The 19372-nt window shown below is 48.0% G+C and overlaps 1 protein-coding gene across 2 annotated transcripts in view; it reads right to left on the reverse strand.

Moving 5' to 3' along the window:
• The window catches only part of WDR6 (WD repeat domain 6), a 26710-nt gene continuing 7338 nt past the window's right edge, over positions 1 to 19372 (reverse strand). Inside the window, exons 5-7 of one of the 2 annotated variants that reach the window (XM_077276474.1) lie at positions 18862 to 18978; positions 17527 to 17642; positions 1 to 663 (exon numbers count right to left, since the gene is read on the reverse strand). In XM_077276474.1, coding sequence (XP_077132589.1) covers positions 230 to 663; positions 17527 to 17642; positions 18862 to 18978 — 667 coding nt within the window. In that variant the 3' untranslated portion in view covers positions 1 to 229. The remainder of the gene's footprint in view (positions 664 to 17526; positions 17643 to 18861; positions 18979 to 19372) is intronic. The other variant, XM_077276473.1, reaches the window with a different exon arrangement.

Here is a 19372-nt window from a genome sequence, read left to right on the forward strand (position 1 = left end):
CTATATACAAGAATATAACTACTATAATATTGCTCCTATGTACAAAAATATAACTATTATACCATTACCCCCTGTACAGAATTTGGATGTAGATTGCTAATAATATTTCATGTTAATAGCTTTTCTCGTGAAAACTGTTTTTATTAAAACTTTACAGAAAATTTATAAAAATATAGCTGTTTTATTTTTCCCTCACGCTGTCTTTCTTTAGTACATATGTCAGCGATATCTAGTGTTCACATTTCACAATCTCCAGGCCTTGCCCGCAGAGAACACAGAGATGCCTTTCATCACGTGTCCAGAAGTCTAATTCTGAAACGTCGGCCACGTGACAGAATCTGGTGGCCACATGTTTAAGATCAGTGTCCCCAATATTCCACAGAGTCAGCCGCTGATCCACAGACACTGACACCAGGAGGTCATCTCGGAGGAGGCGCAGTCCGGTGACATGTGCAGCATGAGCAGAGTTGGCAGAGACTGACCGGAGAAGTTGTGCACCTCGTCCTCTGGGACCTTCGTGATTCAATAATAACCAACACACATGGATAGAATTGTCATCTCCGCCGCTGGCGACCAGATAGTGTCCATCTTTAGTCGTCTGGACACAGAGACTGTTGATCCCACACTGGTGAGCGGAGAAGGTAAAACAAACACATCCCAAATCTGTAAGGAACAGAGGTTTTTGTTAGGTTTCATTATCAATTACCCCAATTATGTGCCGTCTCTCCGCCGGCATACTATAGGACGGTCATATATACGGTGGGGAAAACAAGTATTTGATACACTGCCGATTTTGCAGTTTTCCCACCTACAAAGAATGGACAGGTCTGTAATTGTTATCATAGGTAACCTTCACCTGTGAGAGACAGAATCTAAAAATAAAATCCAGAAAATCACATTGTAGGAATTTTACACAATTAATTTGCATTTTATTGCATGAAATAAGTATTTGATACAATAGAAAACAGAACTTATATATTGGCCCCCTCCTCCATACAGATCTTCTCCAGAACTCTCAGGTTTCGGGGTTGTCGCTGGGCAACATTGAGTTTCAACTCCCTCCAAAGGGTTCAGGTCTGGAGACTGGCTAGGCCAATCCAGGACCTTGAAATGCTTCTTACGGAGCCACTCCTTAGTTCCCCGGCTGTGTGTTTCGGGTTGTTGTCATGCTGTAAGACCCAGCCACGACCCATCTTCAATGCTCTTACTGAGGGAAGAAGGTTGTTGGACATAATCTCGCGATACATGACCACATCCATCCTCCCTTCAATATGGTGCAGTTGTCCTGTCCCATTTGCAGAAAATCACCCCCAAAATATGAAGTTTCCCCCACCATATGTTATGACCTGGTGATTACGGAGCAGCACTGAGATGACCTGGTGGGTAAAACCAATCATGGACAAGCTCAGAGGAGGTGGCAGCTCCACCGACAGCAATCACTGTGATGACCTGGTGGTTACGGAGCAGCACTGAAATGACCTGGTGGGTAAAACAAATAATGTACAAGCTCTGAGGAGGTGGTAACTTTACTGACCGCAATCCCTACTCCTAACACCAACACTAGAATTAGCCGTGGGACGTTCCTATCTCTGCCTAGACGCCTCGTCACAGCCTAAGAACTAACTACCCCTGAAGATGGAAACGGAAAACTATCTCGCCTCAGAGAAACCCCAAAAGGAAAGATAGCCCCCCCACAAATATTGACGGTGAGTGGAGAGGGAAATGACAAACTCAGAAATGAAAATAGATTTTAGCAAAGGAGGCCAGTACTATCTAAATAGACAGAGATAGAAAAGGGTACTGTGCGGTCAGTATAAAAAACTAAATGTCCACACCGACTCACGGTGTGGAGGAGCAAATCTGCACCCCAGAGCTTCCAACTAGCTGGAATATTTCATAATGACAAGCTGGACAAAAGAGACATAACTTAAACTTGGACAGAAGGTCATAAGCAGGGAAACACCCAAGAACTAGCAGAACTTATCTTAAGCTGAAATGGACTGGCCAACAGAGAACTTCCAGGAAAGGACTGAATCCAACAGGAAAACATTGACAGCTGGCATCAACTACAGACTAGAGTCCAGTTAAGTAACAAGGCCAGGGAACCGATTAGTGAAAGCAGCTGCTAAGTTCCACTCGAAACCACCAGAGGGAGCCCAAGAGCAGAACTCCCAAAAATAACATTCCTAACCACAGGATGGAGCCCAAGAACGGAATTCACAACAGTACCCCCCCCTTGAGGAGGGGTCACCGAACCCTCACCAGAGCCCCCAGGCCGATCGGGACGAGCCAAATTAAAAGCACGCACCAAATCGGCAGCATGGACATCGGAGGCAAAAACCCAAGAATTATCCTCCTGGCCATAACCCTTCCACTCGACCAGATACTGAAGTTTCCGTCTCGAAAGACGAGAATCCAAAATCTTCTCCACCACATATTCCAACTCCCCCTCAACCAACACCGGAGTAGGAGGGTCAACGGAAGGAACCATGGGCACCACATATCTCCGCAACAAAGATCTATGGAACACATTATGAATGGAAAAAGAAGCTGGAAGGGCCAACCGAAAAGACACCGGATTGACAATTTCCGAAATCCTATAAGGACCAATAAAACGAGGCTTGAACTTAGGTGAAGAGACCTTCATAGGAACATGACGAGAAGACAACCAGACCAAATCCCCAACCCGAAGCCGGGGACCAACGCACCGACGGCGGTTAGCAAAACGTTGAGCCTTTTCCTGAGACAATGTCAAATTGTCCACCACATGAGTCCAAATCCGCTGCAACCTGTTCACCACAGAATCCACCCCAGGACAGTCCGAAGGCTCAACCTGCCCTGAAGAAAAACGAGGATGAAAACCGAAGTTACAAAAAAAAGGCGAAACCAAAGTAGCCGAACTATCCTGATTATTAAGGGCAAACTCGGCCAACGGCAAGAAGGTAACCCAATCATCCTGATCAGCAGACACAAAGCATCTCAAATAGGTTTCCAAGGTCTGATTGGTTCGCTCCGTCTGTCCATTTGTCTGAGGGTGAAATGCAGAAGAAAAAGACAAATTCATGCCCATTCTAACACAAAAGGTCCGCCAAAACCTAGAAACAAACTGGGTACCTCTGTCAGACACAATATTCTCCGGAATACCATGCAAACGAACCACATGCTGAAAAAATAAAGGAACCAAATCAGAGGAGGAAGGCAACTTAGGCAAAGGTACCAAGTGGACCATTTTAGAAAACCGGTCACAAACCACCCAGATGACAGACATCTTCTGAGAAACAGGAAGATCAGAAATAAAATCCATGTAAATATGCGTCCAGGGCCTCTCAGGGATAGGCAAAGGCAAAAGCAACCCACTAGCACGAGAACAGCAGGGCTTAGCCCGGGCACAGGTCCCACAGGACTGCACGAAGGAACGCACATCCCGTGACAAAGAAGGCCACCAAAAGGATCTGGCAACCAAATCTCTGGTACCAAAGATCCCAGGATGACCTGCCAATACAGAACAATAAATCTCAGAAATCACCTTACTAGTCCATCTATCAGGAACAAACAATTTCCCCACAGGACAGCGGTCAGGTCTATCAGCCTGAAACTCCTGAAGCACCCGCCGCAAATCAGGGGAGATAGCAGAAAGAATCACCCCCTCCTTGAGAATACCAGCCGGCTCAAGGACTCCCGGAGAATCAGGCAAAAAATTCCTAGATAGGGCATCAGCCTTCACATTCTTAGATCCCAGAAGATACGAGACCACAAAATCAAAACGGGAGAAAAACAAAGACCACCGAGCCTGTCTAGGATTCAACCGCTTGGCAGACTCAAGGTAAATCAGATTTGTATGATCGGTCAAGACCACAACACGGTGCTTAGCTCCCTCAAGCCAACGTCGCCACTCCTCAAATGCCCACTTCATAGCCAACAACTCCCGATTGCCGAAATAATTACGCTCAGCAGGCGAAAACTTTCTGGAGAAGAAAGCACACGGTTTCATCACAGAGCCATCAGAACTTCTCTGAGACAGAACAGCTCCTGCCCCAATCTCAGAAGCATCAACCTCAACCTGAAAAGGGAGAGAAACATCCGGCTGACGCAACACAGGGGCAGAAGTAAAACGACGCTTAAGCTCCTGAAAGGCCTCAACAGCCACAGAGGACCAATTCACCACATCAGCACCTTTCTTGGTCAAATCGGTCAGAGGTTTAACCACAGTAGAAAAATTAGCAATGAAGCGGCGATAAAAATTAGCAAAGCCCAAAAACTTCTGAAGGCTCTTCACAGATGTGGGTTGAGTCCAATCATAGATAGCCTGGACCTTAACAGGGTCCATTTCAATAGCCGAGGGAGAAAAAATGAACCCCAGAAAAGAAACCTTCTAAACTCCAAAAAGGCACTTAGACCCCTTCACAAACAGTGCATTAGCACGAAGAATCTGAAATACCATCCTGACCTGCTTTACATGAGACTCCCAATCATCGGAAAAAAACAAAATATCATCCAAATATACAATCATAAATTTATCCAGATACTCCCGGAAAATATCATGCATAAAGGACTGAAACACAGATGGAGCATTAGAGAGCCCGAAAGGCATCACAAGGTATTCAAAATGGCCTTCGGGCGTATTAAATGCTGTTTTCCATTCATCACCCTGTTTGATGCGGACAAGATTATATGCCCCTCGAAGGTCAATCTTGGTAAACCAGCTAGCCCCTTTAATCCGAGCAAACAAATCAGAGAGCAAAGGCAAAGGGTACTGGAATTTGACCGTGATCTTATTGAGAAGGCGATAATCTATACAGGGCCTCAAGGAGCCATCCTTCTTGGCAACAAAAAAGAACCCTGCTCCCAAAGGTGACGAAGACGGGCGAATATGCCCCTTCTCCAGGGACTCCTTTACATAACTCCGCATAGCGGCATGCTCTGGCACAGACAGATTGAAAAGTCGGCCCTTAGGGAATTTACAGCCAGGAATCAAATTAATGGCGCAATCACAGTCGCTATGTGGAGGCAGGAGACTGGATTTGGGCTCCTCAAATATATCCTGGAAATCCGACAAAAACTCAGGAACTTCAGAAGAAGGGGACGAGGAAATTGACATCAGAGGAATGTCACTATGTATCCCCTGACAACCCCAACTAGTCACAGACATAGATTTCCAATCCAGCACTGGATTATGTACCTGTAACCATGGAAACCCCAGCACAACCACATCATGCAAATTATGCAACACCAAAAAAAGAATATTTTCCTGATGTTCATGGCTAACTGTGTCCAGTACTGAGGTTTATTCTTGGCCAACGGTGTAGCATCAATCCCCCTCAAGGGAATTGGGCTCTGAAAAGGCTCCAAGGAAAAACCACAGCGCTTGGCAAATTCTAGGTCCATTAAGTTCAGGGCAGCGCCAGAATCCACAAATGCCATTACAGAAAAGGACGACAATGGGCAAATCAGGGTAATAGACAAGAGAAATTTAGGCTGTACAGTACTGATGGTAACCGACCTAGCAGCCCTCTTAGTATGCTTCGGGCAGTCAGAGATAGCATGAGTAGCGTCACCACAGTAAAAACACAGCCCATTCTGACGTCTGAACTCCTGCCGTTCTGCTCTCGTCAGAATCCTATCACATTGCATAGGCTCAGAACTCTGCCCAGAGGACACCGCCATATGCCATATGGTGCACCACCTTACGTTCACGTAAGCGCCGATCAATCTGAATGGCCAGAGACATTGATTCATTCAAACCAGCAGGCATGGGAAACCCCACCATAACATCTTTAAGGGCTTCAGAAAGACCCTTTCTGAAAATAGCTGCCAGGGCATCCTCATTCCGTGTTGTAAGCACAGACCACTTTCTAAATTTCTGACAATATATTTCTGCTGCTTCCTGACCCTGACACAGAGCCAGCAAGATTTTTTCTGCCTGATCCACAGAATTAGGTTCGTCATAAAGCAGTCCCAGTGCTTGAAAAAATGAATCTACATTAAGCAATGCAGGATTCCCTGGCTCAAGGGAGAATGCCCAGTCCTGCGGGTCTCCCCGGAGCAGAGAAATAACAATCTTCACCTGCTGAATGGGGTCACCAGAGGAACGGGGTCTCAGAGCAAAAAACAATCTGCAATTATTTTTAAAGTTCAAAAACTTAGATCTATCCCCAGAAAACAAATCAGGGATAGGAATTCTAGGCTCAGAAACAGGAGTTTGAATAACATACTCTTGGATACTCTGTACCCTTGCAGCGAGATGATCAACACGCGCAGACAGACCCTGAACCTCCATATCAGCACCAAGCTCCTGAACCATCCAAAGATCAAGGGGAAAAAAAGGACAAAACAAGCAACAAGGAAAAAAAAAAAACAATGACTCAGAACTTTCTTTTCCCTCTTTTGAGATGCATTTAACACATTGTGGGCCAGCTGTACTGTTATGACCTGGTGATTACGGAGCAGCACTGAGATGACCTGGTGGGTAAAACCAATCATGGACAAGCTCAGAGGAGGTGGCAGCTCCACCGACAGCAATCACTGTGATGACCTGGCGATTACGGAGCAGCACTGAAATGACCTGGTGGGTAAAATAAATAATGTACAAGCTCTGAGGAGGTGGTAACTTTACTGACCGCAATCCCTACTCCTAACACCAACACTAGAATTAGCCGTGGGACGTTCATATCTCTGCCTAGACGCCTCGTCACAGCCTAAGGCCGGCGTCACACTCGGCGTAAGACAATACGGTTCGTTTTTTACGGCCGTAACACGGAGAAATGTTCCCAAAATAGTGATCCGTAGTCAGGGTGTGTCAGCGTATTTTGCGCATGGCATCCTACGTATGTAATCCGTATGGCATCCGTACTGCGAGATTTTCTCGCAGGCTTGCAAAACCGACATCTAATGGATTTATGTGCTCAAATGTTCGGGAAAACATATATACAGTATGTATATATATATATATATATATGTCATTGAGACACATATATATATATATATATATATATATATATATTCTGTATTTATATTTCATTCAGCGCGATATCTGTGAAAAGCCGGTAATTCAATTGCCGGCTTTTCATTTCTCCTGCACAAACCCGACAGGATATGAGACATGGTTTACATACAGTAAACTATCTCATATCCCCCTTTTTTTTTTGCATATTCCACACTACTAATGTTAGTAGTGTGTATGTGCAAAATTTGTGCGCTGTAGCTTGTATTATAAAGGGTTAAATCGCGGAAAAAATTGGTGTGGGCTCCCGCGCAATTTTCTCCGCCAGAGTGGTAAAGCCAGTGACTGAGGGCAGATATTAATAGCCAGGAGAGGGTCCATGGTTATTGGCCCCCCCGTGGCTAAAAACCATCTGCCCCCAGCCACCCCAGAAAAGGCACATCTGGAAGATGCGCCTATTCTGGCACTTGGCCACTCTCTTCCCACTCCCTGTAGCGGTGGGATATGGGGTAATGAAGGGTTAATGCCACCTTGCTATTGTAAGGTGACATTAAGCCAGATTAATAATGGAGAGGCGTCAATGATGACACCTATCCATTATTAATCCAATTGTCTGAAAGGGTTAAAAAAGGAGATTTTTGTGTACTCACCGTAAAATCTTTTTCTCCGAGTCAATCATTGGGGGACACAGGACGAATGGGTGTTATGCTGCTGCCACCAGGAGGACACTAAGTTAAACACACACAAAAGATTAACTCCTCCCCTGCAGTATACACCCACGGGCTGGAGAATCCGGAGCCAGTTCGGTAACAAAGCAGTAGGAGTAAACCAGATAATAACAGTAAACATGTTACAGTCAAAACACCGACTGAAAAGAATAACCGAGCCAAACTAGGCTAACAGGGAGGGTGCTGTGTCCCCCAATGATTGACTCGGAGAAAAAGATTTTACGGTGAGTACACAAAAATCTCCTTTTCTCCTACGTATCATTGGGGGACACAGGACGAATGGGACGTCCCAAAGCAGTCCCTGGGTGGGAACAAGAAGTTATAAATGCTGTGCGTGCCTACGAGCTACAGATGAGACACTGCCGCTTGTAGGATTCGCCTACCGACGGACGCGTCTGCCGAGGCCTGAGAGTGCACATGGTAGTGCTTCGTGAATGTATGCAGGCTGGACCATGTAGCAGCCTTGCAGACCTGCGCTGCCGATGCCTGGTGCCGGATGGCCCAGGACGCGCCGACTGACCGGGTAGAATGAGCCTTGATCCCCGGAGGTGCGGCGTGACCCTTGACACGGTAGGACTCTTGGATGGCGGAACGAATCCACTTGGCAATGGAGGCCTTGGAAGCGGGAAGTCCCTTCCGTGGCCCTTCCGGAAGAACGAACAAGGCGTCTGACCTACGGAGAGACGCAGTTCTGGAGACATAACGTCTGAGACCCCTCACTAAGTCCAGAGTGTGGAGAGCCCTTTCCGTGCGGTGAGAAGGAGCAGGGCACAGTGAGGGAAGGACAATCTCCTCATTAAGATGGAAGGAGGAAACGACCTTCGGAAGAAAAGACGGACATGTCCGTAGAACTACCTTGTCCTGGTGGAACACGAGGAAAGGAGGTTGGCAAGACAGAGCTGCCAGCTCAGAGACACGTCTAATAGACGTGACAGCCACGAGGAAGGCAACTTTCCACGACAAGAGCCGCAAGGACACCTCATGCAAGGGCTCAAAAGGGGGCTCTTGAAGAGCACAGAGGACCAGATTCAGGTCCCATGGTTCCAAGGGCATTCTGTAAGGCGGAACCATATGAGAAACTCCCTGGATGAAAGTCTTGACTTGCAGTCTGTTTGCAATCCTTCTCTGGAAAAGAACCGAGAGAGCAGAAATTTGGCCCTTAAGAGAACTGAGGGCAAGGCCCAAGTCTACGCCTGATTGGAGGAATTCCAAAATGTGAGGAATAGAAAATTGGAGGGGGAAACGTCCCCGATCCCTGCACCAGGCGAAGTATACCTTCCAGGCGCGGTGGTAGATGCGCATGGAAGAAGACTTGCGTGCGCGGAGCATGGTAGATATAACCGTCTGGGGCAGACCCTTCTGCCTCAGTACCCAGGACTCAACGGCCACGCCGTTAAACACAGGGCCTCTGAGTTCGGGTGGTAAATGGGCCCTTGAGACAGGAGGTCTGCGCGGCTCGGCAGCCTCCAAGGTACGTCTGAGACCAGTTGCACCATCTCGGCGTACCATGTCCTGCGCGGCCAGTCCAGAGCGATGAGAATTACTGAAATCCGTTCTGCCCTGACCTTCCTGATTACCTTTGCCAGAAGGGGAATTGGGGGAAAGATGTATGGGAGTCTGAAACCCTGCCATGAGAGGACGAGAGCATCGGCTCCGAAGGCTGAGGGGTCGTGAGACCTGGCCATGAAGACGGGAACCTGGCAATTGAGGCGAGATGCCATTAGATCCACGTCCGGAGTCCCCCATCGAGAGCATATCTGGTGAAAGATTGCGGGATGAAGAGACCACTCTCCGGGATCGAGGCTGTGGCGACTGAGAAAGTCCGCTTCCCAGTTTTCCACGCCTGGGATGTAAACTGCTGAGAGTATGGAGTGGTTGGTCTCGGCCCAGCGGAGAATGAGCGTTACCTCGACCATGGCCGCTTTGCTGCGAGTGCCCCCTTGGCGGTTGATGTAGGCTACCGCAGTGGCGTTGTCGGACTGGACTCTGACCGCGCGGCCGGAAAGAAACGGATGAAAATGGCGGAGTGCCAGTCTGATTGCCCGAATCTCTAGGATGTTGATGGGCAGCTGGGATTCCTGCGGGGACCAGCGACCCTGAGTCGAGTGGCGCTGGAACACAGCACCCCAGCCGAAGAGACTGGCGTCCGTTGTGACAACCAGCCAGTGCACCGGAAGGAAAGACTTCCCCCGAGTCAGGGAGGACCTCTTGGTCCACCACCTGAGGGACTGCCTGATTGGGCGAGAGAGCAGGAGACGGCGGTCGAGCGAGGCAGGATTCCTGTCCCATACTGCTAGAAGGGCGTGCTGTAGGGGACAGAGGTGAAATACAGCAAAAGGCACTGCCTCCATTGCCGCCACCATCCTGCCGAGTACCCTCATGGAGAAGCGTAGGGAGTGAGGGCGAGGTTGGGTAAGCTTTCGGACTTCTCTCTGTAGCGTGGATACCTTTTCCGGAGGTAGGAGTACTAGACCCTGAGAAGAGTCTAGGATCATCCCCAGGTAGGATATGGTTTGAGCCGGGACTGGGGAAGATTTCTTGAAGTTGATTTTCCAACCCAGGCGCAAAAAGGTATTTATGGTGACGTCTACTGCTTCTGAGCAGGATCGAAAAGAGGAGCCTTTTATGAGAATGTCGTCCAAGTAGGGCAACACCACTATGCCTCGAGCATGGAGAATGGCCACGGCAGCTGCCATGACCTTGGTGAATACCCGAGGAGCGGTGGCCAGCCCGAAGGGTAGGGCGACAAACTGGAAATGGTGCCCCTGGACCGCGAAGCGGAGGAAACGCTGATGAGACGGTAGGATGGGAATGTGCAGGTAAGCGTCCTGAACATCCAGAGATGCAAGGAACTCGCCCTCTTCCAGAGAGGCAATTACCGAGCGGAGGGACTCCATACGGAATCGATGTACGCGGACGTACTTGTTGAGAAGCTTGAGGTCTAATATTGGACGTACTGAGCCGTCATTTTTTGGTACGATGAAAAGATTGGAATAGAAACCTTGGTACCTCTCGTTCTGAGGTACCGGGATGATGACCCCGTCTTCCCATAGCGACCTTATGGCCTGGAAGTACTGACAGACCCTTGCTCTGGGAGGAGGGGACTGGAAGAAACGAGATGGGGGAAGAGAGACAAACTCTATCTTGTAACCGGAGGACACTAGGTCGCGGACCCATCGGTCGGGAACTACCGAGAGCCACGCGTCCCGAAAGAAGAGTAGGCGGCCGCCTACTCTGTCGGTGTCCTTCGGCGTTTGCCAAGAGTCATTGAGGTGGAGACCTGTTAGGTCTGGACCCTCGGAATCCCTGTTGTCTGGGTCTGCCTCTCCAAGTGGGAGAAGGTTTGTAAGACGGCTGGGAGGCTCTGTCCTTGCGCTGACCTCTCCCGACGCCGGGTGGCGCGGAGGAGGGATTGGACCAATTGGAGCCGAAACGGAAATATCGGCCTCGGCCCTGTTGGTTGCGAAAGGGACGAAAAGTTTGTTGCTGGGGAAGGAATTTGCTCTTTCCTCCTGTGGAGTCTGCAATTATTTTGTCTAGTTTGTCCCCAAATAGGCGTTCGCCCTGGTATGGAAGAGACGTGAGGGATTTTTTGGATCCCGAGTCCGCTTTCCAGTCCCTGAGCCAAAGGGATCTGCGGATCGTGACAGCATTGGCCGCTGCCTGTGAGGCACAGTTGGCCGCGTCTAAGGATGCGGAAACTACGAAGTCCCCCGCTCTAGCGATCTGAGTGGCCAGGTGTGAAATTTCTGGGGGTAAGTCGGCACGTAGTGCTGTAGAGGATAAAGACTCGGCCCAATGGGACATAGCTTTTGCAACCCACGTGACGGCAAAAGAGGGAAAGAGAGAAGCCGAGGAGGCTTCAAAGGCCGAGCGAGCCATCTGTTCAATTTGTCTATCAGTGGGATGCTTGATGGCCGCACCCTCAGAGGAGGATAGAACCGCCTTGGTGGCTAGCCGCGACACTGGCGGGTCCACGGAGGGTGACTGAGACCAGTCCCTAGCTAGGTCCTGAGCAAACGGATACTTCAATTGCATAGCCTTCTGTCCTGAGAAACGTTTATCCGGACGGACTCTATGGTGATCGACTATGTCCTTGAATTGAGGGTGCGTAGGAAAAAATTTATGAGCCTTTGTGGTTCGCCCGAATGATACGGGATGAACCGCCTTGGACGGGGTTTCCTCCTCTAACTGTAGCGTCTGACTTACAGAGTCTATGAGAGAATCTAAAGTCTCTTGATCGTGATGATACTCTGGGGAACAGGACGCGTTGGACGCGTCGTCCAGGAGGGATTCCCTGCTATGAGTCGGGGATGAGTGACGAGAGACTTCGCTCTCTGAGCCGGAAGGCTGATCCCGGACCGGAGATATTACCCTGGACCTCTTTTTGGATGAGTGAGGGCTTCTGGAAACGGTACGACCTCTAGGCCGAGAGGGGTTCTTAGACCGCGTTGTATCATCCGTGGAAGTGCCCTGGCTAAGGGACGGCTCACGGAGAGACTGCATCGTCCTTTCCAAGGATGCCACAGATCGAGCGAGGGAGGACGCCCATGCGGGGGTACTAGGCTCGCTACATTCCGGGTCAGAGGCCGGAGTAACCTGAGCCGCCGACATTTCGCAGGCGGTGCACAGCGGGTCAGTGTGACCTCGGGGCAGAGATACCTTGCAGGAGGTGCACACAGCAAAAATAACGGAGTGGGTCTTTCCAGTCCGTTTTTGCTTAGACTGTGACATATTTGTGATTAAGTGAGCGTACTGGCAGGGGGGGAGACAATCCTACTGAGTGCGTCTCACCAAAGTTCTGCGGTGGCCTGGCAGGGAGATCCTGATGTCCTGTGCACTGCGTTGCTGCAAAGCCGCCAGCGCACTTCCTGGTCCAAGATGGCCGCCGAGATGTGAGAAGGGCGCTTCTCGGGAGCGAGAAGCGCCCAGGGAGGGGGCGTGTCTTGGGCGGACGTAGGCGTGCATGTAGGCGGGCGCTGGAGTCCGGACCGGGCCGAGGTGCCACCGCGCCGACGGAGCGCCGGAAAGACCGCCGTGCCCCCTCAGAATTATAACGCTGCCCCGCGGCTGCAGAGCCGCATTAGTAAGAGAGTAAGGGGCCCCCCCCTGTCAGCTCGTCGGCCCCCGCACTTACCCTGTGCGATGGAACCAATGCTCCATCCACCTTCACCTTGGTAGGGAGAGGGTGGAGAGCTTCTGCCGCCATGCGTCGTCCGCTATATTCAGTGGTGATGCAGTGGGCGGCTGCACGGACGCCATGTCATTCTGTCCGGCTGTGCCCTGGCTCCAGGAAACTTAGGTGGATGATTAGTCCCCGTGGTCGCCTGAGAGGGAGGGAGGGAGATCGGAACGCTAAGGAACCGTCGCCACACTGAAAAGTGAGCCAGGGCTGGCATCCATCGTCGCGGGAAAGGATACAGGAGGAACGCTCCATGTACTTGCCCGTTGTTGGTGCGGGGGAGATCAGAGCTGAAAATTTGCCTGTCGCCCCCTTCTCTCCGTTAAATTAAAAATTGGTGGGGTCCTGAGGACCCAAGTGCCTCCTGAGACACTAAGTAAGAACTGGCTCCGGATTCTCCAGCCCGTGGGTGTATACTGCAGGGGAGGAGTTAATCTTTTGTGTGTGTTTAACTTAGTGTCCTCCTGGTGGCAGCAGCATAACACCCATTCGTCCTGTGTCCCCCAATGATACGTAGGAGAAAACACACACACATTATTAAAAATTATTTTAATGAAATAAACACACAGGTTGTTTTAGTATTTTATTGTTGTCTCAATCCATTAGAACACCCTCACTTGGAAAAATAATAAACGCACAAGATACATACCCTCTGGTGAACCGTCACGTCCCACGAAGTAATCCATCTGAAGGGGTTAATTATTTTACAGCCAAGAGCTGCGCTAATGCACTCGCTCATGGTTGTAAGCCCCGGGCGCCTCACCGCAACTCAATGTAAGTAGAGATCACTCAGATTTCCTTTCATTCCCCGGGGCTTACAGACACGAGCGAGTGCATTAGCGCAGCTCATGGCTGTAAAATAATTAACCCCTTCAGATGGATTACTTCGTGGGACGTGACGGAAGCCCACGCCAATTTTTTCCTCCATTTAACCCTTTATTTTAGCAGCTACAGCACCCAAATTTTGCACATACACACTATTAACATTAGTAGTGTGGAATATGCAAAAAAAAAAGGGGATATGAGATGGTTTACTGTATGTAATCATGTCTCATATCCTGTCGGGTTTAGGCAGGAGAAATGAAAAGCCGGCAATTGAATTACCGACTTTTCACTAACACCGCTGCGTATTTCTCGCAAGTCACACTGCTGGTCCGTGTGGAATCCGTATTTTTCTCGCCCCCCATAGACTTTCATTGGCGTATTATTTGCGCAATACGCTGACAAACGCAGCATGCTGCAATTTTGTACGGCCGTAGAAAGCCGTATAATACTGAACCGTAATATACGGCTGATAGGAGCAGCCCCAATGAGAATAATTGTGCCGTTTGTTTGGCGAGTTTTAAAGACGTATTTTCTGCGCTCTTACGTCCGTAAAACTCGCTAGTGTGACGCCGGCCTAAGAACTAACTACCCCTGAAGATGGAAACGGAAAACTATCTCGCCTCAGAGAAACCCCAAAAGGAAAGATAGCCCCCCACAAATATTGACGGTGAGTGGAGAGGAAATGACAAACTCATAAATGAAACTAGATTTTAGCAAAGGAGGCCAGTACTATCTAAATAGACAGAGATAGAAAAGGCTACTGTGCGGTCAGTATAAAAAACTAAATGTCCACGCAGAGTTTACAAAAATAACCTCCACACCGACTCACGGTGTGGAGGAGCAAATCTGCACCCCAGAGCTTCCAACTAGCCGGAATATTTCATAATGACAAGCTGGACAAAAGAGACATAACTTAAACTTGGACAGAAGGTCATAAGCAGGGAAACACCCAAGAACTAGCAGAACTTATCTTAAGCTGAAATGGACTGGCCAACAGAGAACTTCCAGGAAAGGACTGAATCCAACAGGAAAACATTGACAGCTGGCATAAACTACAGACTAGAGCCCAGTTAAGTAACAAGGCCAGGGAACCGATTAGTGAAAGCAGCTGCTAAGTTCCACTCGAAACCACCAGAGGGAGCCCAAGAACTTCCAAAAACACCATTCGTAACCACAGGATGGAGCCCAAGAACGGAATTCACAACACCATACTTCTCGGTAGGGATGGTGAACTTGGGATTGTACTCATCTTTCTTCTTCCTTCAAACATGGCGAGTGAAGTTGATATGAAAAAGTTTTATTTTGGCCTCATCGGACCACATGACCTCCTCCTATGCCACCTCTTTATCATCCAGATGGTCACTGGCAAATATGGAATGGGCCTGGGCATGTGCTGGGTGAGCAGGGGGACCTTGTGTGTCCTGCAGGACTTTAATCCATGATGGTGTAGTAGTGTGTTACTAGCGGTAATATTTGAGACTGTGGTCCCAGCTCTCTTCAGGTCATTGACCAGGTCCTCCTGTGAAGTTCTGGGCTGGTTCCTGACCTATCTCAGAATCATCCTTACCCTACGAAGCAAGAACCTGCATGGAGCCCCAGACCGAGGAAGATTGACAGTCATTTTGTGTTTCTTCCATTTTCTAATAATTGTGCCATCATTTGTTGTCTTCTCACCAAGCTGCTTGCCTATTGTCCTGTAGCCCATCCCAGCCTTGTGCAGGTCCACAATTTTATCCCGGGTGCCCTTAGACAGCTCTTTGGTCTTGGCCATGGTGGAGAGGTTGTAGTGGGATTGACTGTGTGGACAGGTGTCTTTTATACAGGTAACGACGTCAGACAGGTGCAATTAATACAGGTAATGAGTGCAGGGTAGGAGGCTTTTTAATTAAATAAAAACTAACAGGTCTGTGAGAGCAGAATCCGTGCTGGTTGGACGGTGATCAAATACTTATTTCATGCAATAAAATGTAATTTAATTATTTACAAATCATACAATGTGATTTTCTGTTTTACAGTCTCACAGTTTAACTTTGCCTACAATACAAACTACAGATCTCTCCATTCTTTGTAGGAGGGAAATCTTGCAAAATCAGCAAAATATCAAATACTTATGTTCCCCACTGTAGCCGAGCGCTGTACTCGGGTGTCTAGCGGCCTCAAAAACAATGTACAGAATGGCGGTGCCACAGCCCTATCCCAACAAGGCATTTCAAACTCACATTCTCTTTTGTTGTGTTGGAGCTTTTTTTTTTTTTTTTTTTTTAAACCGGCATTTACCATGCAGAATGTTTGTTATTTATGCTATGCTGTACGTTCCGGATGCAGAGAGGATTTTTTTTCCCTTTTTTGTTGTTGATTTGAACATGCAATCCTCTGATTGATTCTGTAACATATTGTGATACCTTTGTATTGCAGTATTTTATACCTGGCAGTGTCACACCTCGATTTATTTTCTAAACCACCCTACAGTCCTTATTGAAAGTGCCATCTTAGAAATTAAACAGCCAGGATTTTGTCTGTCGTACCTTAGCCATATGTTGTTTATGTTGTATCATGGATCAAATGATCTCTGGGGAAATCAGTCCGCACTTAATAAATGTATAATGAGCCTGGTTAGTGTATGCGAGTACTAATGCGCTCACTACCTCTTCTATGAGAATGAGTGTGCACCATAATAATTGCTGTAGACCAGTGCCTGACAACCTGCCCTCCTCAGAAAAGAATGCAACCCCCCCGCCGACAGACATCAATAAATGAGTAATATTTCACAGTGACTGTCATTTTATAACATTGTTTTATATATCATGTTTCACAACCCCTTTTAAGCTATGGGCACGTATGACATGGGGAAAAAAAAGGAATTTTACCTATGTATTTACCTTCAGGTAATAAAATGACGCTACTTTTAAGTTTGCAATATTAATTTCTTCATTCATTCTCGAACCCCCTGTTATGCAGTTTATAGTCTGATCCAAGTTTCAGCTTTTTATATTTTGGGAGTGTCTCTCCCAGTAGTATAGGCTGGATTCAAGGTCTGTATTTCCCTTTCAGTATTATAAGCTGGATACAAGATCTAGGTGTATCTTTCTGTAATAAAGGTTGGATGCGAGGTCTGTGCAGTCCACCCAGTAATGTAGGCTGGATTTGGGCTGAATGTTTCTCCCAGTAATGTAGGCTGGAAGCAAGGTCTGCATTTTCTTCCCAGTGCTATAGGTTGAATGTGAACTCTGTGTGTCTCCCCTAGTAATATAGGCTGGATACAAGATCTTTATTTTTCTCCCAATAATATAAGCAAGATGTGAGGTCTATGTGTCTCACCAAGTATATAGACTGGTTGTGAGGTCTGTGTGTCTCTCGCAATAACATAAGGCTGGATGTGAGCTGTGTGTGTATCCAGGGTGCTGATGTTTTCATTCGCATGTTAACACATCTTCTATCCTGCACCTTTCCCTCTTTAGCTGTAGCCCGTTTTCTCAACCCTCCCTGGCACTGTACATGCTTCCTTCCCTCTCCACTGCAGATCCATGTACAACCTCCTTCTCTGTTGCTATCGCTAACCCTGAAATAAGGGTAGAACAAATAGTCAGGAGGTCTGATTGATTTGGAGCAGGAAGACTGATGGATTTGTAACACTTCTGCAGAACAATAACCTGGATTAAAGGAGTTACAGACACTTTGCAACAGCAAAATGGTGGCACATTTTAATGAACACTATTTAAAAAGTGGCTTAGTTTTTAATTTAAGAAACAAATAAACAGAATATTTGTAAAGATTGCAGCATTAAGATTTTAATGCTAGCGGCAGCCACAAATGAAGCACCATACTTACACATACAAGATATACAGACTCACCCTGCAGAGGACAATCTATTTTCCCCTTATCCAGCATCATGTCAGCACCAGATATCATGCCAGATACATCCCATAATGCAATGCGACCATCAGTAGCGCCACTGCATAGCATGACTCTAAGATAAAGAAAAAACATCTATCTGGTGCCAGGCTATAATAAAGATACAACATGAAGTAATGGGGGATAATGCGCATCCTGACATCCTCAGGTGTCCACATGCATCAGTGAGGACAGCCCTAATAGGGACATAATAAACGATGACCCATGCTGGAACCTCATCTATTAGCCACAGTCAGGAACATCCAAATTCCAAATCTAGAGGACTGCACTACAAATATGTCACATGGTCGCTAATTCATTTCAATGGGGGCCATGTAATACTACATTTCTCCTGTAGAGGTCGCTGCAGGGTTGGATATTTGACTGTCCACAGCTTTGGCAGTTGATCACCGGGGATTTAGGGTATGTGTACACGCTGCGGATTCCATTGCGGAATTTTCCGCAACGGATTTGATTAAATCCGCAGTGCAAAAAGTACTGTGGATTTATCGCGTTTTTTGTGCGGTTTCCACTGTGTTTTTTGACACCTGCGGTTTTTAATATGGAGCAGGTGCCAAACCGCTGCGGATTCCGCACAAAGAATTGACATGCTGTGGAAAAAACGCAGCGTTTCTGCGCGTTTTTTTCCGCAGCATGTGCACAGCGTTTTTTGTTTTCCATAGGTTAACATTGTACTGTACACCGCATGGAAAACTGCTGCGGATCCGCAGCGTCAAAAACGTTGCGGATCCGCAGCAAAAACCGCAACGTGTGCACATAGCCTAAGGCTACTTTCACACTAGCGTTAACTGCATTACGTCGCAAATGCGTCGTTTTACCGAAAAAATGCATCCTGCAAAAGTGCTTGCAGGATGCATTTTTTCTGCATTGACTAACACTAGCGACGCATTTGCGACGCAATGACACACGTCCCAACTGTCGTGCGACGGTTGCGCCGTGCTGTGGCGGACCGTCGGGAGCAAAAAACGTTACATGTAACGTTTTTTGCTCCCGACGGTCCGCTTTTTCCGACCGCGCATGCGCGGTCGGAACTCCGACCCCACCTCCCCGCACTGCCCCGCACCTCACAATGGGGCAGCGGATGCGCTGGAAAAATGCATCCGCTGCCCCCGTTGTGCGGCGGAGACAATGCTAGCGTCGGGAACCTCGGCCCGACGCACGGCGACGGGCTGAGCCCGACGCTAGTGTGAAAGAAGCCTTAATCTGCCAGAAAGGGTAAAAAAACAAAACAGTCATTGATGTAAGACATACAACATTTTTTTCTGGAATTTTACCTTGAATCGTTGCCAGAAGTATGGACGAACGTCTCTACTTTCAGTACACAGCGCTGGTGGTAAAAGGACTCTGCTATCAATGACATCTGCCGAGAGCTCTCGCTCATCACAAAGAACCTACAGAAACATAAAAAATATCAAGTCACCTAAATGACATCACGTTAGACCCTGCGTCCAAAGGAAGCAAGATGGTGGTGGGCACAAGATAAAGCCACGGGACCGCTTTATTATGTGTGTCCTCTTCTTTGCAGGTGCAGATCCGCGGCCTAGCGTGTCCATTGTATGTGCCGATACCCATCTGTCAGTCACAGTTCTGCAAAGGAGAGCATGCAGCCGAAAAAGCGACCATGTGGGCAAATCTAGTGAATGCGTCCAAGCTGACAGCTATGAATGCGGGGAGGGCAACGTCTACATAGTCTTTACCTAGGAATCCTGGTAGATGAATGTTATCAATGTATATGCATAGACATCACACTTTAGGGCCATTTAGGAAATATGATGATAAAGTGGC

Source organism: Ranitomeya variabilis, chromosome 8, assembly GCF_051348905.1.
Source record: "Ranitomeya variabilis isolate aRanVar5 chromosome 8, aRanVar5.hap1, whole genome shotgun sequence".
NCBI classification, from domain to species: domain Eukaryota; kingdom Metazoa; phylum Chordata; class Amphibia; order Anura; family Dendrobatidae; genus Ranitomeya; species Ranitomeya variabilis.